Source organism: Lepisosteus platostomus, chromosome 6, assembly GCF_059453375.1.
Source record: "Lepisosteus platostomus isolate fLepPlt1 chromosome 6, fLepPlt1.hap1, whole genome shotgun sequence".
Classification (NCBI taxonomy): domain Eukaryota; kingdom Metazoa; phylum Chordata; class Actinopteri; order Semionotiformes; family Lepisosteidae; genus Lepisosteus; species Lepisosteus platostomus.
In genome coordinates this window covers 51,283,016-51,306,677 of record NC_142616.1, presented here as the reverse complement: position 1 = coordinate 51,306,677, position 23,662 = coordinate 51,283,016, and the positions used below count along the sequence as shown (strand labels likewise).

The following is a 23,662-nucleotide window of genomic DNA, read 5'->3' as shown; positions in this document are numbered from 1 at the left end:
TAAGTAATAATGATCTGTTTCCTATCTGTCAGGCTCACATTTTTATTTGGGCAAAGCTGAGACTGTAGTGAATGGAATACAGTGTTCTGTAGGTCTTAGATAAATAGCGTCTGAACGCTAGTATTTATCTTGTACATAACAGGGATGTCATTTTAATAGGGTGGTAGCGTATTCCTTGGGTTAATCATTATTCATCTGGCAATTGTAACAATTATATGTCACACATTATGGATTAGCCAGTCTTGAGATTTCAGTTCCTATGAATTTCTGACACATAAAGGCCAGTAAGAAGCTGAGTTCCTAGAAATACATACAGTACAGTAAGTACAGTACCAATAAATAAAAACAAAATACTCTTGTGAACAAGGGATGAGACAAAAATACAAGGATAGGACTACAGAGGAAGTGGGGAAAGGAACATAGTTTTTATGTAAGAAAAGAAATGAGTTATTATCCAATATTTTATGGAGACAGAATAATATTTAGAATATTTCTAATCTAGTGAACCATAAGTTTATGTTTAGTAAAACAAGTACTGCCTGCCAAATCATCTGATTCCTGGGTGTCCAGCCACAATTTACTGTATATTGAATCAGAACTCATCAGAACAGCAAGGACTTCACACTGATTCTTGTAAGGTCATACAATATTTTTAAATAAAAAGGCATAGCGTGTGTACACAAACTAAAAACATCTGACTTCTGCATTTCTGAATGGGATGTATGTTAGTTATCTTTTCAGATGAATGAACAGAGACGTTCCAAACTGCCAAGATGCCTGAAAAGAAAACGATAGGTATCCTACAGTCAGTCTTGTTTGGATTCAGACTTAGATTGATGAGCATCTTTAACATACTGTATGACAACTGAAAAAATGAAATTTTTGCAGCTGCTGTCAGTCTATTGCTTTCGAATTAAAAATATGACTAGAAATATGGCTAGAAATACACAACTTTACAGCGTTGATAGACTTGACTTTATTGCAAAAAATAATGCGAATTGTGCACAACAAATAACATTTTATTGAAAAACTGTAAACATAAACTTTCAAAGCTCCAAATTTAGGAGCCTAACTTTTCAGTGTTTAAAGAAATATTTAACAGAAAAATATAATAAAAACACAATCTGTAACCTGTATGGTTTCTCTTAGCATAAGATGTTGTGCATTTTTCCCAAATCTTTATATCACCCATATTATGACTCCTATCAGAACTTGGATCTTATTTCTAATATTTTTAAAAGGAAAAAATGGTCTTTTAGGTCTCTGGCACAGTTCAAGAAGTAGCAGTGTTCATGGACTTTCCAGCAGCCTGCAGATGGGAAGACAAACTCTTGATGAAACGCCTGCAATGACCGCCAGCTATTGTTCAAGTTGAAAGGCAGAATCTATAAAATAGAAATTATTTCATCACTTTTGGACTATGGATAAAAGGTATTTGGAGAACTTTAAAGTGCATACAGAGTGTCTGATTTTCAAAGTCCTGGAGGCTGTGAAATGGGCTCAGCGGTTTGGGATCGTGCCTCAGTGGAACAGTCAGCAAACTATCTGAGGCGCACATGAGACTATTGTCTGCTGTGCCAAATCCCAATAGGAGCTTACTGGTGAATGTGTACAACCCATTAAACAAAACATTTCTATACCCATTAACCCTGCCCACCATGGTCTCCATTTCCTTATTAATAATATTTGGGTATGCAATTCATACAGTCTTAACTATCATATTTTCACTCAATGGACAAAATACCAGCAACTCCCAGGGACATTAACAGACACCTTCAGTGGCTGACAATGTGTAATAGGCTTGTGGGGCATGGTTTACCAGGTCTCAGTGCTTGTGAAAACTCATAGAAGTGCTGGACTGTGCTGTTCAATCCCACACCATCACCCCCATCACAACCACAACTGAAGGGGATTCTGCTCAAGTGGGATGGAACTGAGCTTCAGATATTTCAGAATCATGGAGAACACAGGCCAGAACATTTTCAAACTGTTCCTCCAGGTTCCAAAGGCCCAGGAGCTTTTCTGGATTGGCTGTGATTGTGAGGAGTTAAATGGCAAAGAGAACAAATGTCTTTTTGCTTTCCTGTCTGACACTGTCTCCTCAAACAGCTGTGAGAAACTTCACTAATCTTTTCAATTAGTCAGGCATTTCCTGTCAATTTGTGTTGAGCCAGCAGAAGACATCTGCGAGCCAGAAAGGGCTGGCAGATGCCCTTTGCATCAGGGCCTCCATCCAACACACTTTAGAATGAGTCACCTGGTCAGAAGATGAAGGCAACAGCACATCATCTGCATCGGAAGGATATTGCTGGGCTTCTGTAAACACTGTGTGACTGAGAGGCAGTCTGGCTCTGAGTTTGAGGTATCACAGAGTTTTTTACAAGCTCCCAAAAATCCACCTCACAAAAGAAAACATCTGTTGAACTACTGGGAACTGGCCAGAAGGGAGGGCAGAGGAGGGGATGGATCTGTTTAAAATCCTTGCAAAGAGCTGAGGTTACAGTATCTGTTTTGTTTGTTTGAGGTTCATGCAGATTAGCCTTGTACAGTACAGTACTTACTGGCCGTCTGGAGTAAGGGTCACAGATCAAGGGTGAAGAGACAGCCTGAATAGCTGAAGTATTTATCTTTCTTAGAGGTATTGCTAATACAAATGTTCCAAAAATGTATACCCCCGGATTCAATTTCATTTAGTCTGACTCAAACAAAGTTCGTATGTATATACTCTAGACTTTCTAGTATGACTTATTGTATATTATTCTTTTTGTCCCTGTTCCTGAGGGGGTAGAGAGATCCCTTTCTCCTTAAGTAAAAGTAGGAAATGAATAGGTATATTGATCTGGGAAGTAGGTAAAGATTTCCACAGAAAGCTCCTTTTAGATAATGTAGCCTATAAACAGTACTACTGTTATCTGTATCTAATAAGCATGAACATTTTTACAAAACTAATAAAGCACAACTTTTTTATTTTTTATCTATCGCATCTCTTAAAGAATTCCAAAAATTCCAAAAAGTAACATTACATTTAAAGGAATATTACTAACGATGACCAGAAAACTAGTAAGCTTATCACCCTCAAATGAAACTTAATTTTTTTTTACTTTATTTATCACACCAGTGAACCCTCAACCCCTAAACACATTCAAAGTAAAACCGTCATATTTGTTATCCGCAATACAATGTTCTTTCTTGCACGGATATTTAAACATGTGTTTAAATGGTGGAAATACAAACCCAGCCACTTCATTTGTGGGTTGTGTGGTTTCAAAATGGACGATAACTTAAAGACCATGAATCCCACAAGAATTAAAGTAAAAGTTTATGCTAGGCTTCTTATTTAAAAAAAACTTCTGATCATGCAAGAGTTCATAACATAATACTGTATATATGGATTTTTGTTTCGTATTGCAGTCATTTGAAGATTAGATAGATTAGATTTTTATTTACAAAAACTCTGGCAATTTTTTGGGAGTTAGCACTAAATTATGTCTACATTACAAGCTCTCTGGGCTTGGAACCTGGATTTGATAGATGCAAACACGTTGACAGCATCTTAACGGGAACGGCTCAAGGGACTGATGCCTGTTATTTTAATATCAGCTCATCTACAGCCATATGAAGAGGCAGCAGGTGTGTGTGGACATGAAGTGAGATGGAGAACACGTCTGAAGAGCAATGGGTGGGAATTTTCACATTACCTATTACTTTGCTAGCATATGTTTAATATTGCATGCAGAAGGAATACTTATTCTGTGGAATTCCTGAAGGGGATTAGAAGTGAACAGTAAAGTCTGCTTAATGCACATCCTTTTTCTAGACAACTCAAAAATGATGGCTGTCAAGGTCAACTGAGGAAAATTGACACTGGTCAATACTGTGCGTCCTTCACTTCAAGCCCCTGATGCAATCAGTGCTGATAATAAGATGAAGTAGCACTTTTCCATCACCAAGGGTCTCAGTGTTCTTTACATACTGTACTCTACTTCATCCACCACTGAAGTGCAGGCCTGGTTGAGTGATACACAACAGCCATTATTTGCCAGCCTCCCCATCCACAGCAATTCAGACAAAGAAGTGAGAAATTGCTTCACTAGTTCAGTTACAGTATGAGGGGGCTCAGGGAAGGAAAGATTGCGCAAACCCAGCGTAAAATGTAGCCAGGAGACTGGGGTTAAAACCCCTACTCTTTTGAAAAAGGGGTTTGGGATCTTTAATGAGCAAACTGTGAATGCTTCACTGTGGTCAATTCAGTATTGCTAGGGGGATGAGCTGTGATCTAGGGATATTTTTTTACTATCTTTTATATAACAGGGCTAATCTCTGTTTGCAACTATAGGAGCTAATAGATCCTTAAAAGATCCATAACAGTTAACCTCTAATTGGAAGACAAATCACCAGGCCATTCAACGTAAGGCCTACCACAGGGACCTACAGTACTTACATTAACAGTATCAGTGTTTGAACCAGCAAATCCTTGACACTGTAGTTGACCATACAGTATATACACTGGGTGGCATCTTCAAAATGTCAGATTCTCTAAGTGAGAATCAATCAAGGTACAATTTTAAGGATACAAACTGTATATAAACTGGATCGTTAAATATTACCTATGATTTGATTTTTTAACTTCTCCTCAATTTCATGGAAAGATTTTAGACTAGTAGGTATAGGATGCTTTCGAAGACACATTCTGGTCTTGACAGACTTGACATTTCATTAGGCATGTTGTCAGTGTGCGCCTAAACCAGGTGCTTAAAAGAAAATGCCTGACTTGTTTAGATATGGAAAACAGCTTGTCAGAGTTAGTCATGCAGACCTCCATCACATCTGTGCTGTCACTCATCCAGAGCGTGAATAGTGGAGGTGTTTGGTGAAAGAAAATTAAGAAAATTCAAGAGAGCACAAAAACACAAAGACACTCAGGATTTTATCTACTGCCAACAAGAAAACTGAAGTACTGAGAAATTAACCTGCATTTCATAGGCTTTTCATGGTTGCTTTCACTGAGGCTTTAATTAAGCAGCTGAATTGTACTGAGTAGTGTTGATTGTGAAGAAAGTTAATACAATATTGTTTTATCCAATTCAATAATATTAGTGTAACAAGGTCAACAATGAGAAAAAGGTAAAAGAGACATGACGTATCCTTTACCTCATCACTTGTTTACATGTTTCAAAGAAGAGGAAAAATCAGTTGATGAGAAGAGCTCATAATTCTTGACAGTAAGGCAGTGGTCTTAAAATATTGGGAGAGGAAAACTAAAGAAAATGCAGGAGTGTGTGTGCAAGTATTCACTTTATTTCTCACTTAACTTTCACAATGCAGCAGCACACTGAAGCACACATACAAAACATTTGGCAGCTATTACAGTTGAAACCACTAAATCAATCAATTTTTTTTTGTCAGTAAAGTGTCTTGGTTTGAAACAGCAGGAAACTGTAGTGTCTGAACTGGCACATGAAAGAACTGCTGCCAGGCATTCACAGTGCCATAGTACTTGTTACCAAATACAGCACATTATATATGAAGCTTCCCTTTTTTGGTTTATGCTTGCTTTTTTTCCTAGAAAAGGATTGTTCCAAAAACATTGATATTTTTGGAGAGTTTTTCTCGCCTGCATTGCGTTCCAATGTTTTTTTTTTGTCATTTCTATTTCTATTTCGCCATTATGAAATACATCATTTCTTATTAAACTCATTGGTGTTCCTTGTCATATATAGCTATGATTTTTATAAGGAGTTATTTTTGTTGTTTCAGTATCCTTGTCATTCATCTGTACCTCAGCATTCCATCAACAGCATGGGATAGCAGTGAGTTTAAACAGATATGGGGCCTATAATGGCACAGAGAATCATTTCAGTATTATTTTATCCACACATTAGATTGTTTGCCAAATACTTTTGAATGTAATACATTGCATATTGAGGACATAGATTTGAAAAAGAGTACATAAAGAGAAAAATCTAAAGCTGTATCTGGGGAAACAGGCACTATAAAACAATTAAATTTAAAATAATAAGATCTTAAGAAATGTTACAGACAAGAGGGGGCCACAAGGATCCAATCCAGCTGTTTCTTGAACGATTGTAGGAGATCTTCTTCAACACCATGGCTGGGCAGTTTGTTCCAGAATATTACAAATGTAAGAAACAGCCTTTAATTGAAACAGTAGTAGATATGGAAGATTCTAGTAAAATAGATACTGTATATAAAAATAATCTAAATAAAGGAAAGACTCAATCTGTGATGTGCTGAGGTTGGTTTTCACAGTATGCCTGTCAGATGAGTCAATGGAGATCTACATAAAGAGCACTACTGTATTAAAATGTCGTCTAACAATATTTTAATAAACATAAGATGCTTGAACTGCATACAATGATTATAGACCACAGATCCAACAACACTATAGTGTTAGGAAGTTGGAGCTCATGTTGAATTGTTTTGTGTTTTCCTCTCCTTCCATTGAAAAAGAAATAAATTAGCAATTATAACTGCTACATCTTCTTCTAAACAGCTCCTGATTTCTACACCACTAAATATTTGACAATGATCCACAACAACAGAATTATTTTTTTTTCTATTAGTAAAAATTATGATGAGACGGTCCTTCTCAATCCCTTATGAAATCCATACTTGATGATCCATATCCTTTGTCATACACGATATTTAACACAAACACAATTTAAAATATATAACTCCCTTTAGTTGTTAAAAGGAAATAATGTTAGGATTTTTATGTTATGACAGGTGATTAAAAAATGTTTTAAGAAATTTGTACATGATTAAATCATCCACTAAATGATTTTGTTAGAATCCTTATATTTTAATAATTTATTAACAACATCAAGAGTGTCTACAATCACCTTTCAGTAAACTTTAAATACCAAGTCTACCAATGTAGACTGAAAAAACCAAAATCCCTAAAATACTCTTAAAACTTGTTAGATTTGGCTGTGGGTTCTAATGTTTGCCCAAACAATTAAAGATATGGGAAATTAGAATAATTGGACAAAAAGTGCTGCTGAGTCAATTTAAAGATGATATATTTTCAAACACAAATTTCATAGCCTCTCCTTGGACATGTAACTTGAGGTTGAGAGGTGGGTAGGTTTTCTTTAACTGAGCCATAAACTTATATCTCAGCAAAACTGGTTAATGAATGATCTGTATGTGCATGTATTAAAAAATTATCTGTGTTAACAAATACTGTGCATGTATATGATATACAGTATATGAAACCAAGAGAACTTGCTCTTGTGGTGTAATTTAATTATCATATAATCAAATAAATACATGATACAATATGATACACAACGTGCTTCATAGTATCAATGCAATACATTTTAAAAGTGATCTAAACAAAAGCTTTTTGCAATTGTTTTACAATGTAATGCATAGTTATATTTTTTTTTGTTTTTTGCAATAAAAAATCCTTTGTTTTAGAAATAAAACATTATAGTAGAGCCAAATGAGGACAACTGCCTCAAAAATAAGCTAAAAGTGTTTTTGTAAGTGCAGGTTTTGGAGTTTATTAACATTTAAATTAATATGAACTTTAACAGTCAAATGCTCACCCATTGCAAATTCCCAGAGACTGGTGTTTTTCTGCGACATTCTTCTGTTTGCCCCTATTTCTCAGATTTCAAGAGGCTGGAACACATCGAGTGCTTGCAGCTTCCTCCTCACTGTGTTTTCCTTCAATCTCTCCAAAAGTAAAAAACATTTCAGTCTTTTATTACAATTATGCTGATACAGATATTCCTTAAATACTTTGGTTTAATCTGTACCAGTACACATAAGGAACGTAGTCAGATACAGCATAATCCTCAGAATTGATCTGTAATATACTTCACTTTTGTCCATTTTACATTGCAGATCTGAAATGTATGTTGCGTATTATTACATACTATTGCGTACTCACATTCTTTTCCTTCTGTTTTTTGTTTTTAAAGTGAACAAGTCACTAGTCGACGTGGGATAAAGATCCCCATTTGGCTGTGTCTTCAAATCCAGCTGGTGGGTCTGAATGCAAAGTCCAAGTCTAAATTCAAAATGCTGTATATTTCCCAAACTGGAAAAAAAAACTGTACATTTTATTTGGATCACTTGTACATGTAGAATGCAAACAGTGCCAGAACTACGCAGAGAGACTCTGCAGGCATAAGCTCCATTTTCCCATTTATTTTAAATTAGATTAAATAATATGTTCATTTTCTATACAGACTGTTTTATGTAGTGGGATACGGTAAAAAATCTACAAGAAAATTAATGCCACATTTCAACCAAACATCACAGGATTTTGAAATTAGTCTCATTTGTTTCCATTGGCCCCAGACCAACACTGCAGTGATCTGAACCAATACCCCATCAGTCAAGGTTAACTGGTCTAGTAGGTTTCCACAGCGATGCTGTGGACTACAGCCTTGTTGTTCAGTTACTTCAAAGACTTTCCTTGCCTAGACAATATCTTATTTTTCTAAACATAATGGACTCATATGATGGGAATTCAATCAAATGTTGAGGCGCTTTGTTTGAAAGCGTTAAAAAAGATTAAACTATAAATGCCTACAGTTTGATATCCACATCCATATTATATGCTGTAATATCACATTTCTTTACATATTAAAATGCTTCATGTATAATAAGTATTGTTATATTCTGAAAGGAATAGCGTTCATTTTAGGAGCTGCACTAGCAGTAGGAGTATGTCTTTCTGTGAAATAGCAATTTAAAAAAATATTAGAATGGATTTTCATGGTGCAGGCTTGCATTTAGCAGAAATGATGTCACTTAATATTCCAGCGCTTAAGTTAATACAGTCATTGATCCTTCTCTGAACATCTAATCTGGACAGCTAAGCTTGTGACACTTGTAGCAAACAATAACTGTCTTTCTGGATTTTGGCAGCAGTGATATTCAATGCACAGGTGGGATTTCACTGGCTTTGACTAATCAGGGCTGACAGAATTTAACCATAAATCTTTTGCACTTTTAAAAATACCATTTAACGTGAAGTTTTTTTTTCATCCTGGCAATCCCACAGGCTCAAGAAAAGCTATGTCTTTGGGAATGTGAATAAGACCTATTAATTCTAGCTATGGCATAGCCCAACATTACTGTGGTTTTATTTCTTACTGCTCTCATAGTTCAGTTCAGGTTTCATTATACATGAACAACAAACTACTCTTCACATCTGAATTAGGTCTAAACCAAGTCTATGGGATCCCATATACTGTAAAATGGGTATCATTGGGTGTGTAGGTTTTCAAAAGCACAGGTAACCCATTGAGCTGTCTTTTTCTAGCCTATATTTTCCTGGCAAAGCCAAAGAATGAACTTTTATATAAAAAGTGTTGTAATGCCAAATGTTTAGGGAATTGAGATGTAAAGTTTTTAATCTTCATTCCTGTGCTGGTAAGCACAACTGCACATACAGTAAATATTAGTTCATGATACCGCATATGTTTCATCAGGACACCCTAAATCATATCTTTGCACAACAATTGTCTTAAATATGCCTAGCAACATGCTTTCATTTTTTAATTTGCTCTGCAAGTATCAACTTGCTATACAACAAATTGGGATGCAAGACAAATAAATATGTCATAAAAAAACTTTAAGAGCTTTAGTTTTCCATATGATTGCAATTTCAGTTTTATTGTTATCACATTCATATAAATTAAAATGCACTACTTCAGGAAAATGGTCTGTCTTTCATGGGGTTGATTTTCTTTTTGCATATTTCTTTTTTGTTCTTTTAACACTTTAACTTTAGCTTTAACTTTAACACTTGTAATCTGGAAACTTGTACTTGTATCTTACAGCAGCATACAACCAGCCTGTCGATATAGTAAGTTGAAACTGTGTTGCATGGTTGCCATTATCTCTTCAGCTTCCAATATTGCCTCAAGGCATGGAAGAATATACACAGCAGCTGCACAAGTGATGCCTGCAGAAACCCTTGCAATTTCACAATAAAAAGAACTATTTTATACTCCAGATGTCTCCGGGTTGGCAGGGTATAACCTTGAATTAAATAGAAATAGAGAATAACTTTGTTTATCAAGTAAAGTAGGAGATTCAGACTCAAGCCTAGTGTTTTCTGGGTTTTGTTCCAACCCGAGTATTTTATTGAACAATCAATGTATTTATTTTCTTAGCTATTTATAGGATGCTAAGGTCATATACAGTAATTGAAAATTCACGTCATTACAGGTACAGTAACTTTTAACACACCTCAGGGACAGGTTAAGCGCATTACAGTTCTTCTTCTTTGCATTTTTCCCACTTATGTGGGATCTGCTTGTTTGCACCAATTTTTCCACTTCGTACGGTCTGCGGCGTCTCGGCAGGTGACTTTTGCGAGGCGCATGTCGTCTTTCAGCCGATCCAGCCAGCGCGTAAATGGTCGTCCACGGGGCAGGTGGCCTTTGCCATTGATGTGTCATTGCTGCGGAGCACGTGTCCATACCATCGCAGGCGCGATTCCCAAATTTTCTCAGTGATTGGGGCGACTTTGAATGTTTTCACACCTCTTCATTCATGACATGGTCTAGTCTTGTCTAGCCGAGGGTCCATCGCAGCATCTTCATTTCCATCGTATGGAGTGCCTGTTCATGTTTCTTTGTCGTTGGCCAGCATTCAGTTCCGTATAGGGCCACTGGTCTGACCACTGAGCAGTAGACTTTGGATTTTAGGCCAAAGGGATCTTCTTGTCCCACAGTACTCCAGTGACCTGCCGCCATTTCATCCAAGCGGCGCTGATTACAGGTGTATTACAGTTATGTAGTTAATTAAGTAAGTAGGCCAGCTATGCATCCACAAGTTCAGAGGTAACAAAAACCATTAAACACTCAGCCCTTCAATAACTGCATTTGAGAGCCTATAGCACAGATAGCAGAGAGAAAAACCCATCTGAAAACGTGTGTAACCATCCTTGAAAATGCTGAACTTCTGAGTGAAACTAGCTATCGACTGACAGACAGTGGAGATACAGTACATTATTAGAGAAAACAATGTCAGTGAGAGGCAAATTCATATTTTTGCAGACATCTGTCTTATAAAAGCTTCTTCATCTTTATTTGATAAAACCACTTTATTGCAATGTTTTTGTGAGATTAAAATCAACGTGAACGTCTTTTTGGCACTTTAGTGTAAAATCTACATTCAACCTCTGTGAAGATTAACATAGTATATAAACAGATTAACTAACATAACAGGAAGCCTTTTGCTTTTTATATTTTCTAAAATGAGTCACTCTGCTTTAATCATGACATTTGTTCACAAAACATGATCTTAAAGTTATGCATTATACACTTCAGGGAACAGACAATAAATCTTTGGCTGTAAAGCAAAGATATATACTTAAACACCTTTCCACTTTCTCTCCTTTTGAACAAATAATCATATTATTAATATGATTATATTTAATTATTATTACATATTAATAATCTAACTATATGATGCTCATTTCTACTAAAGGACAACAAATCAACCTCTTTGCTCGCATAATTTTCAGGATGAGCACAGATACAACTGGGTCTCCAGTTCCATGCTGTTCCTTTCATTCTTCAAGCTAGTTTATTCAGCTGAAATAAAAACCAAAACACAAGCAGCTGTCAGCTATAAAAAACTAAGGTTTATCCTAAGAGGAAAAACTCCACACTCGATGGGTTCCAAGACGGGAGTTTCACACAGCTCTTAAAGTAGCTTTCTAAGAACATGTTTTATGCTTAAAAATTTTGAGTTGAAGAAAAGGAATAGTCGTGACTGTGAAAAGGTAGATTGTGTAGAAAGCAATGCTAAATTATACACAGAATAGCTAGTGCATGGTGCTGGTTGAAGTCCCCTTGGAGATTGTTACCTACTTCTTATGTTGGTTATATAAATAAATCCATGTTGCTGTTGTTTTTAAATTATAGGGACACAGAAAACTGTTAAATGACTGCACTGGACTGCTTCTTGCTTTTTTAATGAAATTAATGAAAATCTGGTGACGATGACAAATAAATTTCGATTACACTATTATAGGTAGCAGAAGCAAACATAGGTAGACCTCTTTACAAGACATGTAGGTCTTGTGCCAAATGCATAGCTAACAGTCATTTTTATGTCTGTTTTGCTTGAATATTTCTTGCATTAAAGTACCTTAACAATACAATAAAATCCGTGTTCACAGTGCAATTGCAATAACTACTGAACATCCCAATAATCTCAAATTATTCAGTTAATGATACACTTTGATAACATAATTCAATTAGATTACGTGTCTGTGAACATAGTAGAAAGAGAGAAGCCATGTGTTCTTTTGTGGCACAAAGACTCATATTCTTTTAAATAAATTGGATTTTCCACCTCTGGGTCAGTCTTTCAATGGTTTCTTGTTTGAAACCAATTTGATTTCTACATCCAGCTCAACTAAAGTCATTGTATAAAAAACTCTCATTAAGTACAGTATATAGAGGTGGAGAGGTACATAGCATTGATTGCGTCCTACTTTGATAATTTACTCTAAATTGCTTTTATAATTATGAACAGTTGAGTACTCCATTTTAGAGCAGAAAAAAATGCAGTATATGTGGAAAATTATTTTCAAATTTTCTGTATTGAGAACATATATTTTCAGAATTTCTGTACTTTACTGACATTTTTAATCAGCTGTTGTACACAATAACGTGATAATAAGAAAATTATTTTTTTCCTACCCATCTACAGGTACTTTCATCTTTATTCACATGTTCATAGCACCCGACCTCTGATATTTGCAAGAATTTCTACAAATGACCTTTTTTTTATTTTTCTAATTTCTACTTTCACACAAAGCTGTCTAAAAAAAATAGAATTTGACACATGAAGATGTTCTTCTTTGAAAAAAGCACTGGCTGATTTAGTCAATAATTTTGGCCACATATGAGAGACTAAAGCTTACAGCAGAGACAAGTATTTTTCATAGTTGATTCTGTATGCTAATTACAAAGAGTTTCCAAGATGAAAGTGTTAATATTCGCCTGTGGTTTTGGCCATAGCCTTAACAGTAAAACTGTGCACATCAAGACACTGGATCTATCTGGACCTAAATCATAAAACATCAGAAAACTCTCCTCTGAAAAAGAATAGCCACTTTCATAAGAACATAAGAACAGTTACAAACAATAGGAGGCCATTTAGCACATCTAAGCCATTTGGTAATTAGTAGTTTACTGATCTGATGAGTTAATCCACCTTTTTATTGAAAAAAGCCAGGGTATCAGCTACAACAACGTCTGGGTAGCTTGTTCCCTACTCCCACAACCCTTTGCATATAGAAGTGCTTCCACTTCTCAGTTTTAAAAGCACTGTTATGTAGTTTCCACTTTTATACTCTGGTTTGTCTTTCAGTGTTGATTCTTAATGCATTTGAGAATTTTGGATGTTTTTCTTATGTTCTTTTGTTTTTAAATGTTTCTATACATCATAGATCTTTAGTAAAGCCATAAAATGGCTATGATATGAGACACTTTTTCCAATTATATCTCTTTTACAAGGCTGCACCATAAGAATAACATATTACGTATTATTGATTTGGTCTTACCGAGAGACGTAGAGTCCTTAAGCAAACATTTATTTTATGCTTTTTACATTCAAGAAATAGAAACAAACTGTTCTGATAGCCTCCTTATAACAATGCATGCCTTGACAGTCGCTTACATTGACTCTACAACACCCAGTTTCTCTCTCATATCTGACAATGTCAAGAAAGAGGCATTTCTTTCATCACCTTCTGTTAGAATGCTTTATGGAGAACCATGTGAAATGAAAGGAACTTGGCACCCATTCTGCAAGAAACAGCAATGAGTAATGTAAATGTTAGTGTACATTCAACAAACACTAAAATAAGGTATGTCTCCTGAAACACCTGGAGAGAGACCTTCGCCAAGAGGTGTACTGAACAATAGAAATGTGACTGCAACAGACCATAAAATGCACAGCGCTTTGCCTCATTTGTATTGTACAATTTAGTAGTTAAGGAAAGAGCATGTTGAGCCCCACAGTCCATCAGAAATTATTGATTCGAGTCTGGGATAGTTAATTGGCTGACTGTGACAGAGAACCTCCAAACAGCAGGCCGCAACTGGCCAAACAACTGACCATATGTGGAAGTATATTTAAAACTGAGAACAGGAGGCACTTCTTTACCCTAAGGGTTGTGGGAGTTTGGAACATACCACCCAGCCATGTTGCTGAAGTTGATACCTCAACGTCTTTCAAGAAAAGATGGATGAGATCCTTGAAAAAATTAGCTACTACCTACCAAACAGGTTAGATGAACTGAATGGCCTCTTCTTCTTTGGAACTTTACTACTCTTACTCTTACTTATTACAAACACCACAGGGATTGAACAAGGTAAGGATGCCTTGACTTACTGTTCAACAGCAAACCCTGTGACTTGCCACCAACTAATACTAACTCAGCATTGGCAATGCAGGGTCACAGTATGAAAAACTGCACAAGAGTCAAATGCATGCTACAGAAGACTATGGTGCTCATCCCTCGCAACGGCACTAGGGTTGTATCAATAAAAAGGAGATGACTAACGGCTGGAAGTTCCAGGAGAAAACCGATTGGTGACTCCAGATTTATTAAAGAAAGAATTTAGTGCATTTAGAATTCAGTGCATCCTCATGAAAGTTTGCCTATATAAATATGCATGCAAATTTGTTTTTTTTTTCCTTTAGTGTTTGGCATTTGCTTTGCATTGACATGGCTGCTCATAATTTCTAACACTTTACATCTTGTTGCATTGCCATGTCACAGAATTTCACTGTGATTTATTAAACTTTACCCCCTCTTTTACAATGAAAACTGGGAACACACAGTGAAAGTGCTTTTTTGTCATCCAAATTAAAGTGACATTAAATCTAAGTGTATAATGCCACTAATCTTCCTAAACTCTAGAATTTAAAACTAAGGTTTTATTATCAAACACAGGAGTCACAGGCTAGGAGATCAAGGAATGGAGACAACATTTTATATGGGCAAGGATTTATAAATGAGTAGGAAAATTCTTATTTTTGGTATATCCACATTCTTTTACTTCCATGTAATATGCCTTCTTATTTATTAGGACACATGAAAAATAATGTGAAAGATAACAGTATTTTCCAAACGTATTTTTTCTATTTGTGTTTTGCTCTTTGTTTGGGAAAGAATAACTCTCTGAAAAAAAACCAACAGAAAAATAATGTATGTTATTCTTAATTTACTGTTTCTCTTCCAAATTAAACTGTATTTTATGTTATAGCCCCTCAGTTTTGATGTCAGTTCTATTTAGTTGAATTTTAAAAAAAGATTCCTTCATATATATATATACATTCTTGTGGGAAATGATAACAGTCCTTATCAAACTAGTTCATGCTTAGTAAAACTTTTTTTTAGCTTTATTTTTTTACTTAACTTTTTAGTTGTATTGATTGCTTTATCTAAAAGCTTGTAGAGTTTACTTTGCCGTTCCTCTATATGACAACGAAAGATGTATGCAGACAGCACATCTGGTTAAAGAAAGTGTAACAGAAAAAAAAGAATCCTGCTTTATCTGGTTTTCTTAAAATCCTCAGTGGAGGTTTTACAAAAGAAACAAACTTTGCATTTTGGTCTACATAATAGCTTTGTTTGGTCTGCACCTCTTTCCTTGTTTATGCTTTTTTTTTTGCTCTCCGTTAAAACTTTACACAATTTAGAGAACTAGCTAATGTCTAGTAAGATAGCCAAGAAGTTCTGCTTCCCATTATCAAGGCATTTCCATGGTCTTCTGATCACACCCGTTAACCATTTAAAACAACGGTGATATGTTTGCCTTGTTTTACGCTTCTCTATTTTACTGTTGATGAATTGCTTCAGCAGATGTCCCGTTATCTTTGAAGATTCCAACAGACGAGAGTGATAAATTGTCCGAGGATTGCGCTAAATAATCTGCAACGTGAAAAAGTATGATTTTTCTTGTTGCCAAGGGAATGAATGTCTCTATACTTGGTACCTTCACTTAACAGCGCAGGTTTTCTTTAATCCACTTCCAGCTCAGCTGAAGGGGTTTGTATGTATTGAAAACATCCATGCAGAAGGAAAAAAAGGGTTTCATTCATCTCCTGGAGTCATTGCTCCTTTCCGAAACACTTGGAGATAAACTACGGTTTACTTTCCCGGAACTCAGAATAAGGCTCCGAGGTCAGAAAAAGCTAGAGTGGTAAAAACTCCAGCAAAACTAGAAAAGTGGATATCAGGTTTATTCGGCAACATTAATAATAATTCTACCTCCCCATCAGCTGATCAAATCAATTCTGAAAAATTGAAACATGTGGTGTGTGGAATTTCAATCCATCTCATATCCAAATTAAGCCAAGGGCCAAAGACACATTGTATGGCCACTGTAATGTCTTTCTTTCATGTCATCTTCATTTAGATTACATTCAAACATATTAAAAAAACTCATAAATGACACCGAAGAATGCACAACAAAAAATTAAATGAAATTCCCTTATTCTATTTTTAAAATTAATAGGAAGATTTAAACTGTTGTTTTAGTGAAATACTTGATTTTTTAAAAATGTTAAGAACCTCAGCAATTGCATGGCTGCATATTAAAGGTGTCCCAACATTCACAGCTAAATCAGTTGCTCTCTTCTGACACATATTCCCATGTTTCTGTTTTCTGCAAAGCAGTAAAACTTAAATTACCTGACTAAACAGTGGCAGGCTCCAACTAAGTACAAAAAATGTTTGGAAAATTCATCTCTTTCAGTGCAAAAGCATGATGGTCACTTTCTGCGGGAATGTGTAAGGAGGCTCTTAAAGAGGTATTCAGCTACAGTGGTAACATATCTGGAGCTTGTGAATGTTACTCAAACCTGTCATGTCTAGTCATTTTGTTTTTAAGAGTTAAATATTGTTGTTGGAATATACCATGTACTGTACACCATCCCAGGGCAGTGTTTTGTGCGACAAAAGGTGAGGTTGGTAGTACAACCTCATAGCTCCATGGACCTCATGGTCTCTGGACTTCATCTTATGATCATTTGAGGCAGGTGTCTGACTTTCATCCCTGTACCCTGTGTGTGGGACATGGGAGTGTGAAAACATCTGGAATACACTTTTTGAACATGGTTATATTAATGAAATAAGTAAGTTAATATGAATCTGTACGTAGAAACAAATAGATTCTTATCCTCTCATGCTTAACTTTTTGTCCTGAAGTTTTAGCCAGTACTTTTCATTAAAGCCTTCTACATTGTGTTCTCTATTTTTTAGAGGATCATCCTTGAAGTACAGGAGGGTCAGTGTGTTGTAGGTATCATACGTTAATGCAATAATTCTTAAGACCACTTAAGCATCTGACCACCCAGAATAGACACCTCTTTTGTTTGTACTTCAATCATTAACAGCAGGTCAGCCACCAAATAAATCATAAGAGCAGGGATGTCAACAGCAGTCTCAAAATAGACTACCTAAATACATGATCCAAATGCTCAAACTGTTGAAAAAATATAAATAATGGCAGGGCAAGAACGCAGGGGCACTGTGCCTTAAATTGTTTAACGACACATTCCCCTGTGAGTTGCTAATATATGGACACATTGACTTAGATTAAAAATGGCTTTTTGCTATTTTTATTTTATTTTTGACTTTCACAGACTTGTTATCCCGATCTTTAGCATTCCATGGTAGTATGGTATACCTAAATATAACATATGATCAATTCTACATATTTGAATACTTTGTTCATATTTTGAACCATCCATGTCATACCATTTAGTACCGTATACCTAAATATAACATATGGTCAATTCTACATCTTTGAATAATTTGTTCATATTTTGCCTAAATGTCTGGATTTTACAGTTGCAAAAACCCCGACCATAAATATACCTTGTTATTTTGACCTTTTTATAGTTGGCCATGTAGTTTAAGTTCCATGGAAAACTTTCTGAATATATAGACTTTGGCTGGACAGGGCATTAAATTGAAAGTCTATGGATAATGCCAGATTCCATGGTTCCTTCTGAAATTCTGCATTCCCAGGAAATTTCAATCTGAAACCCCTGCCCAAGCGATTGGCAAGCTGCAATACAGGGAAACCTTCCAACTGACAAAAGTGGTTTCTGAAACACTTCAGATATTCTAACCTGCCAATGTTATGGAAGAGACCAATAGCTGATACTTGCAAGAACAGTTAGAAAAGGTCGTTCATTTTCTAAATAACATTTTCCAGTTGAAAGTGTAAGGATGACAAAGCCATGACATCTGTGATCTAGCAACAGGTCTTCTGACTCATTAAAGACACCAAAAATTGTTTCCTAGCAAATACTATCCTATTGATGAAGCACAATTTACACTAACCCATACTGAGATTTATAATGAAGATGTTTTTATTATAATAGCAAGAACAATGCTCCTGAATCTGTTTTGAAGGATTATGATCATTCTTCACCATGGTAAGCCAGGATACATTTCTACCAACAAAAAAATCCACTTGTATTGTAATTCTTGGACTTTGAATCAGAGCAAACTTCTCACTGTTATTTTTACATAATAAGGAAAAGAATCATGCAATGCCTTGGTGTCTGTACGAAACCAAATTAAACAACATGTCTTTTTAACCATTTAGTTGATAAAACATTGAATGGCTTAACTCACAAAATACTCTAAAAATAAACTCCCTCTTGTGCTTGTGAGTGTGGGTGATATCTTTATCTTTAACAGAATCAGTCTAGAGGTTAAAAACATATCTTCTAATTTCATTTTGGTATCTTTTTCTCTCATTAAATGTTTTATAGACCACAGTAGAAGAGGTTTGATGAAGAATTACAATGCATCTTGTCATCCATGACAGCTACTTAGAAGTAATTTGTTTTCCAAATGTGGCCAGAAAACTCTCTTTCAGCAGCATGTTTGTTGGAAAACATGGAGACCTGATTTCTATTCAAGGAGTAATGATGCAATGAGAAAGCTATTGCTGTTCAGTGGAAACAGTACCAAGCTAGAAAAAAATGGGATTTACAGCCCCTGCAGATACACAGGTGCAGAGATGGACACTCCCACAATTTGTGATTAATTGCATGAAAAACATGACTTATCCAAGCGTGTACTGACAGCAAATTTCTATGGAGGCTTGTTTGTTTAAAACCTATCAATAATTTAAACCATTCAGGATGGTATAAGGGTGCTCAGAAATCCCTCTATTTGACACAGATGTGCATCCTTTCCTATACAACAGTCAAATGCAGGGGTGACCATTTGGAAACCATTATGTGTTATCATGGAACCATTACAGCATTAAATCGGTTAAAAGTCATCCAGAAGGATGTACAAGAGCAAACAAACGTGCTGTTTCAAACTACCTTTAGGAATGCGCGTGAAATATGCTAACCAGATGCATACAATAAATGAATGGAAAAATGTATAATAAAGCAGATGGACTGCAAATTATTTCAATCACACACTTAGCATTGAATAGAACACAACTTGTAGTTTTCCATTATAATTGTCATAAGAGTCTTGCCAGCCCTTTGTATGATTGGTGTACAGTAATTGATAGAAAATAAATCGCATCTCAATAAGAGGTCATAAAAGTTCTAGTGTACTTTATCACACCAATGAATCTCTTTCAAGAGTGTATCCTTCAAACGGTGAGGGAAATTGAGGTTTTTATGCATTTTTTAAAAAGGAATATAAACATGTAATTTTTGCATATACACATTGTACACAATTACTGAAAACTGCACAACACATCATAAAATACAGGTAATGAAACATAAAAATCAGTAAATTTATAATCTGGGAAGAAAATTAAATAATGACTTGTGTATTTAACAGAAATATACAGGGAAGAAAAAAATGTTTAGGTTATCATTATTAAGATTTAAGAGGTGTGTTCCTTAAAAAAATTGCTTTGATTTCACAAACCTTATCTTAAATACATGACACAATGATTGTAGGGACAATAGAATTCACATGGCTTATATAAGAAATATATTGCTTATTTTGTTAGTGACTTTATTAGCATTCAGCGGGTTTTCCAATACTTGATGTTTTTATGGAAATACGTGAGGAGAATTTAATGGTAATTTAGGAAATCATTAGAGATTCTAAGAACTTTTTCATTGCAAATAAATGATTTTCTTAAACATAGTATGCAGTTGCTCTGGGTATCGTGGATTGTATATACAAAAAATAAATTCTTACATTTGAATTTTAAAAGTAATTGTGATCAGCATTACCGTCAACATACATTTAATAGCATGGCGTCATTAGGTCTCTTAAATTGTATTATTTTAGAACAATTATCTTTTAAAAATGAAATTAGATTCCTTGTCTCTCACTTTATTGTAGATTTTTGTTATTAAAATAGAAATAGTTTGGCTGTTTCTTGGTGGCATTTCTTTGAATTGCCATTTTAAAATTAATTAAAATATTAATTTTAGGAAGAGCGAGTAACTAGAAACAGAACAGTGGAGGCACTGCTATCCTTTCCTTAGTCTTATGTGGATATATTATACTAAATTGATAAAGTGCCCTTAATTTGATTTCATATGTTATGATACCGCAAGAACTAAAATCATGTTCCATTGTTACCAAATACTATAGTAAGACAAACTAGTGGGGCAGGTAGTTTTCTACAGACTTAATGTTAGTTGTAAAAAATAATGTATAAGAATGATATGTGCCTTCAATACCATAATCACAAACCATAATCACAATACATACTTCTAATCACCTTTGCTTTTATCTCAGAAATACTTTATAAGATATGTGAGATAATACTTTATATGAAACAAGAGTGTTCATATTTGAGGATACTAAATACATCAATATGAATAGTGGTATTGCACAGGTGTATAATTTTGATAGTACTGCCTATACTACACTGATGTTAGCCTGTTTTAAAAAACATGACTCAAAATATTGCCACAATGATAAGAAATTGTTTTTTATTTGTAAACAGATTTCAGTCTCAAAACTGTTGTTTTGAAAAGGTGTTACAGTACATTTTTATATAACAATTACCACCAGAGTAAGCAAAAAATCAAATCAATAGATTAATAGAAAGTCTAGTCAATGGCTAGAGTAATCAACATGAATAATGTACTCTGTGAAGATGAAAAATGTAGCAGTTTTCCTAGTTCATTCAGGAACCCCATTTCACAATATCTAATTGTAACTAGAATTATATCTCCAAATTTATAGTTACTTGGCCAAACAGATTTAGAAAAAGGAGCAGCTTATATTGGAAGTTGTGTTCTGACCCAAATTTGAAGCCCCAATAGTTGGTAATTATTGCACCAACTTGCAAAGTGCAAATCTGAGCCAGGGATGTGTATTAATGAAATCTGCCAAGTTTAAAATTCAACTGGTGTGCCTGTTTCCAAGAATAATATGAGTTTTCCAATGTGCGATTTAGGCCACTATCTTGTTAGATACAGGGCCATGGTTTTAATCACAAATCAGTAGACTTGAGTTCATGACTATACTTGCCATGGTTGTTGAAGAAGGTGTTTGACCAGGGCCAGTTTGAAGTCTGAGAAGAAAAAAATAGCATTACTGCAGTATAGGCTTGGAAACTTATATTTATGTTTCCTTACCACTTCTAAATGGGACCTGCAGTGTTTCATATTATTATTTTCTTTGAAGCAGATGGTGTTGAAGATACATTTTAGCCAAATATAAAAATGTAATCTATGGATTTAATTTATGAAACACCCGCACGGTATTAGTACAGTGGCTATCAACACATTTGACATAAGGGAGAACTCACATCTTGCTTGCTTTTCTTATTAAAGGTCAATAATAGTAGAGAAATTCACTTAGAGGAGATGGTAACAATTAAAAAAAAATTACATAGGCTACTGCACATGTGTACATTATATTCCATGGTGTATGTGACACTGATATTTTATATGTACCTTTATAGACTTGACACACAGCTGTTGGAATACGAGACAAGATATACTATATATATACATTTAAAAATGGAGCAATTACTTTTTCTCCTTTCATATTCGGTTAAAAGCATACTAAAAGAACCCAAAACGGTGATATAATTACAGATCTTTCTTCAGTTTTATATCTTTTGTTAGATGTGATAAATCAGCACAATCGACTCTTGTATCAATTCACTGAAAACTGGTCAACAGTTCACTAACATAATGAAAAGGGTCCATAACTGCACGGTGGCTCTTTAAGATGAGTGAAAGGAGGGGGCGCGGTTTCACACCCCGGGTGGGAAACTGGGGCGGGGTTTCGGAGTGGTGAGTGACAGCTTTTCAATTGCATTCAAAAGCTATGGCGCCTGTGGAACCCGGGACAGCCAATGGGATTGCGAGCGTACACGTTCCTGAAAGTTGAGCGGCCAATAGGAAATCCAAATGGGAGGTTTCACAACGCTGTGGTGCATCCAACGTGGGTACTGGGGCAATCGCTTTGGAGAAAAAAAAAGAAAAGACGAGACCTATAGTGGATACGATCTGCAGTAGGAGGGGGAAAGCTGAATTTGGTAATAATTGGACTGCTGAGATTTTCTGGGGGATAAGGCGCATCTGCTGATAAGCACTGTAAGAAAGTTACAAAGTGAGGATGAGCTACTGAGGTGATTTGCTTGGTGAAAGTTGCTGGAAGCGGCGGTGGTGTGGTAACAGCCAGTGTTGCACACTTCGTGTAAGAGACACGTACTATGGTGTTCTTCTGTTTTGCAGCAGCTGAGAAATCCTCCTCAGAGCAGTTTCGCTGCCCCCAAACTCTCACACTCGTGGAACTACGCAACTTCAAGTGGGTCAGAGAAGAGAAGTACTACCCCTAAGTCCAAAGGAAAATCTAATGAAAGTTCCTCAGTGACAGGCTGCGGAGTATAACTGATTCTTGAGTATACCGCTGCTGCTCCAGAATTATGATTTAGGAGTTAAAATATTAGTAAATTAGCGAACATCTCTTGGATCCGTCAGTCAGAGCTCACGCGTTGAAGGAGAAGACTTCAGATGCGAAGATCCAGTTTACCAAGCGGCGAGCTTTGAGGACACTTCTTTTTAAGCCTTTTAAGGACAACTGCTTGCAACTTTGCATTTAGTTTTGGCTGCTGGACAAGTTTCTTATATCGTTTTGTTTAATGGTGATTCACCTTTGATACAGTAACACAGGGCACCGGTGGACAAAAAAAAACTCGACAAGGGGACTTCAAGGTTTTTTTTAAGAAAGTAACTTTACCCTTATTGGGGTACATGCTGTGGCAGTCTTCCGTTTTCACAATGTAAATGCAATTGTCGATCCTTCCAACAAGATTTTACGGGCAATAACATATAAACCAAGTACATTATTGATTCAGCGATATCAGATCAGCAATCTGCGGTGCTTTCTGGAGTAATCAGCCGCCGTGCTATTAAAAACTGGATACAAAATGGCGGCCACGTTGGGACAAATCGGATTGCTACCTTATTATTTTTTGCAATTAATTTTTCTTCTGAAACTCCCTGTCCACTTTGGGCTCAGTACTGATTTGCCCTGTGCTTTGAATTGTACATGCACCAATGACCTGGTAGACTGCAGCAATCTTGGTTTGACGGATATCCCGCAAGATCTGCCTGTCCATACAGTCTATCTGTGAGTACCAGTTACCGCTGTTATTGACTGACCATTAACTTT

The 23,662-nt window shown here is 35.7% G+C and overlaps 1 protein-coding gene across 1 annotated transcript in view; it reads left to right on the top strand.

The window, feature by feature from the left end:
- The first annotated feature begins 22,388 nt into the window (after positions 1-22,388).
- Positions 22,389-23,662, top strand: part of lrig1 (leucine-rich repeats and immunoglobulin-like domains 1) — a 56,061-nt gene continuing 54,787 nt past the window's right edge. Inside the window, exon 1 of the mRNA XM_088636268.1 lies at positions 22,389-23,620. Coding sequence (XP_088492394.1) covers positions 23,418-23,620 — 203 coding nt within the window. The 5' untranslated portion in view covers positions 22,389-23,417. The remainder of the gene's footprint in view (positions 23,621-23,662) is intronic.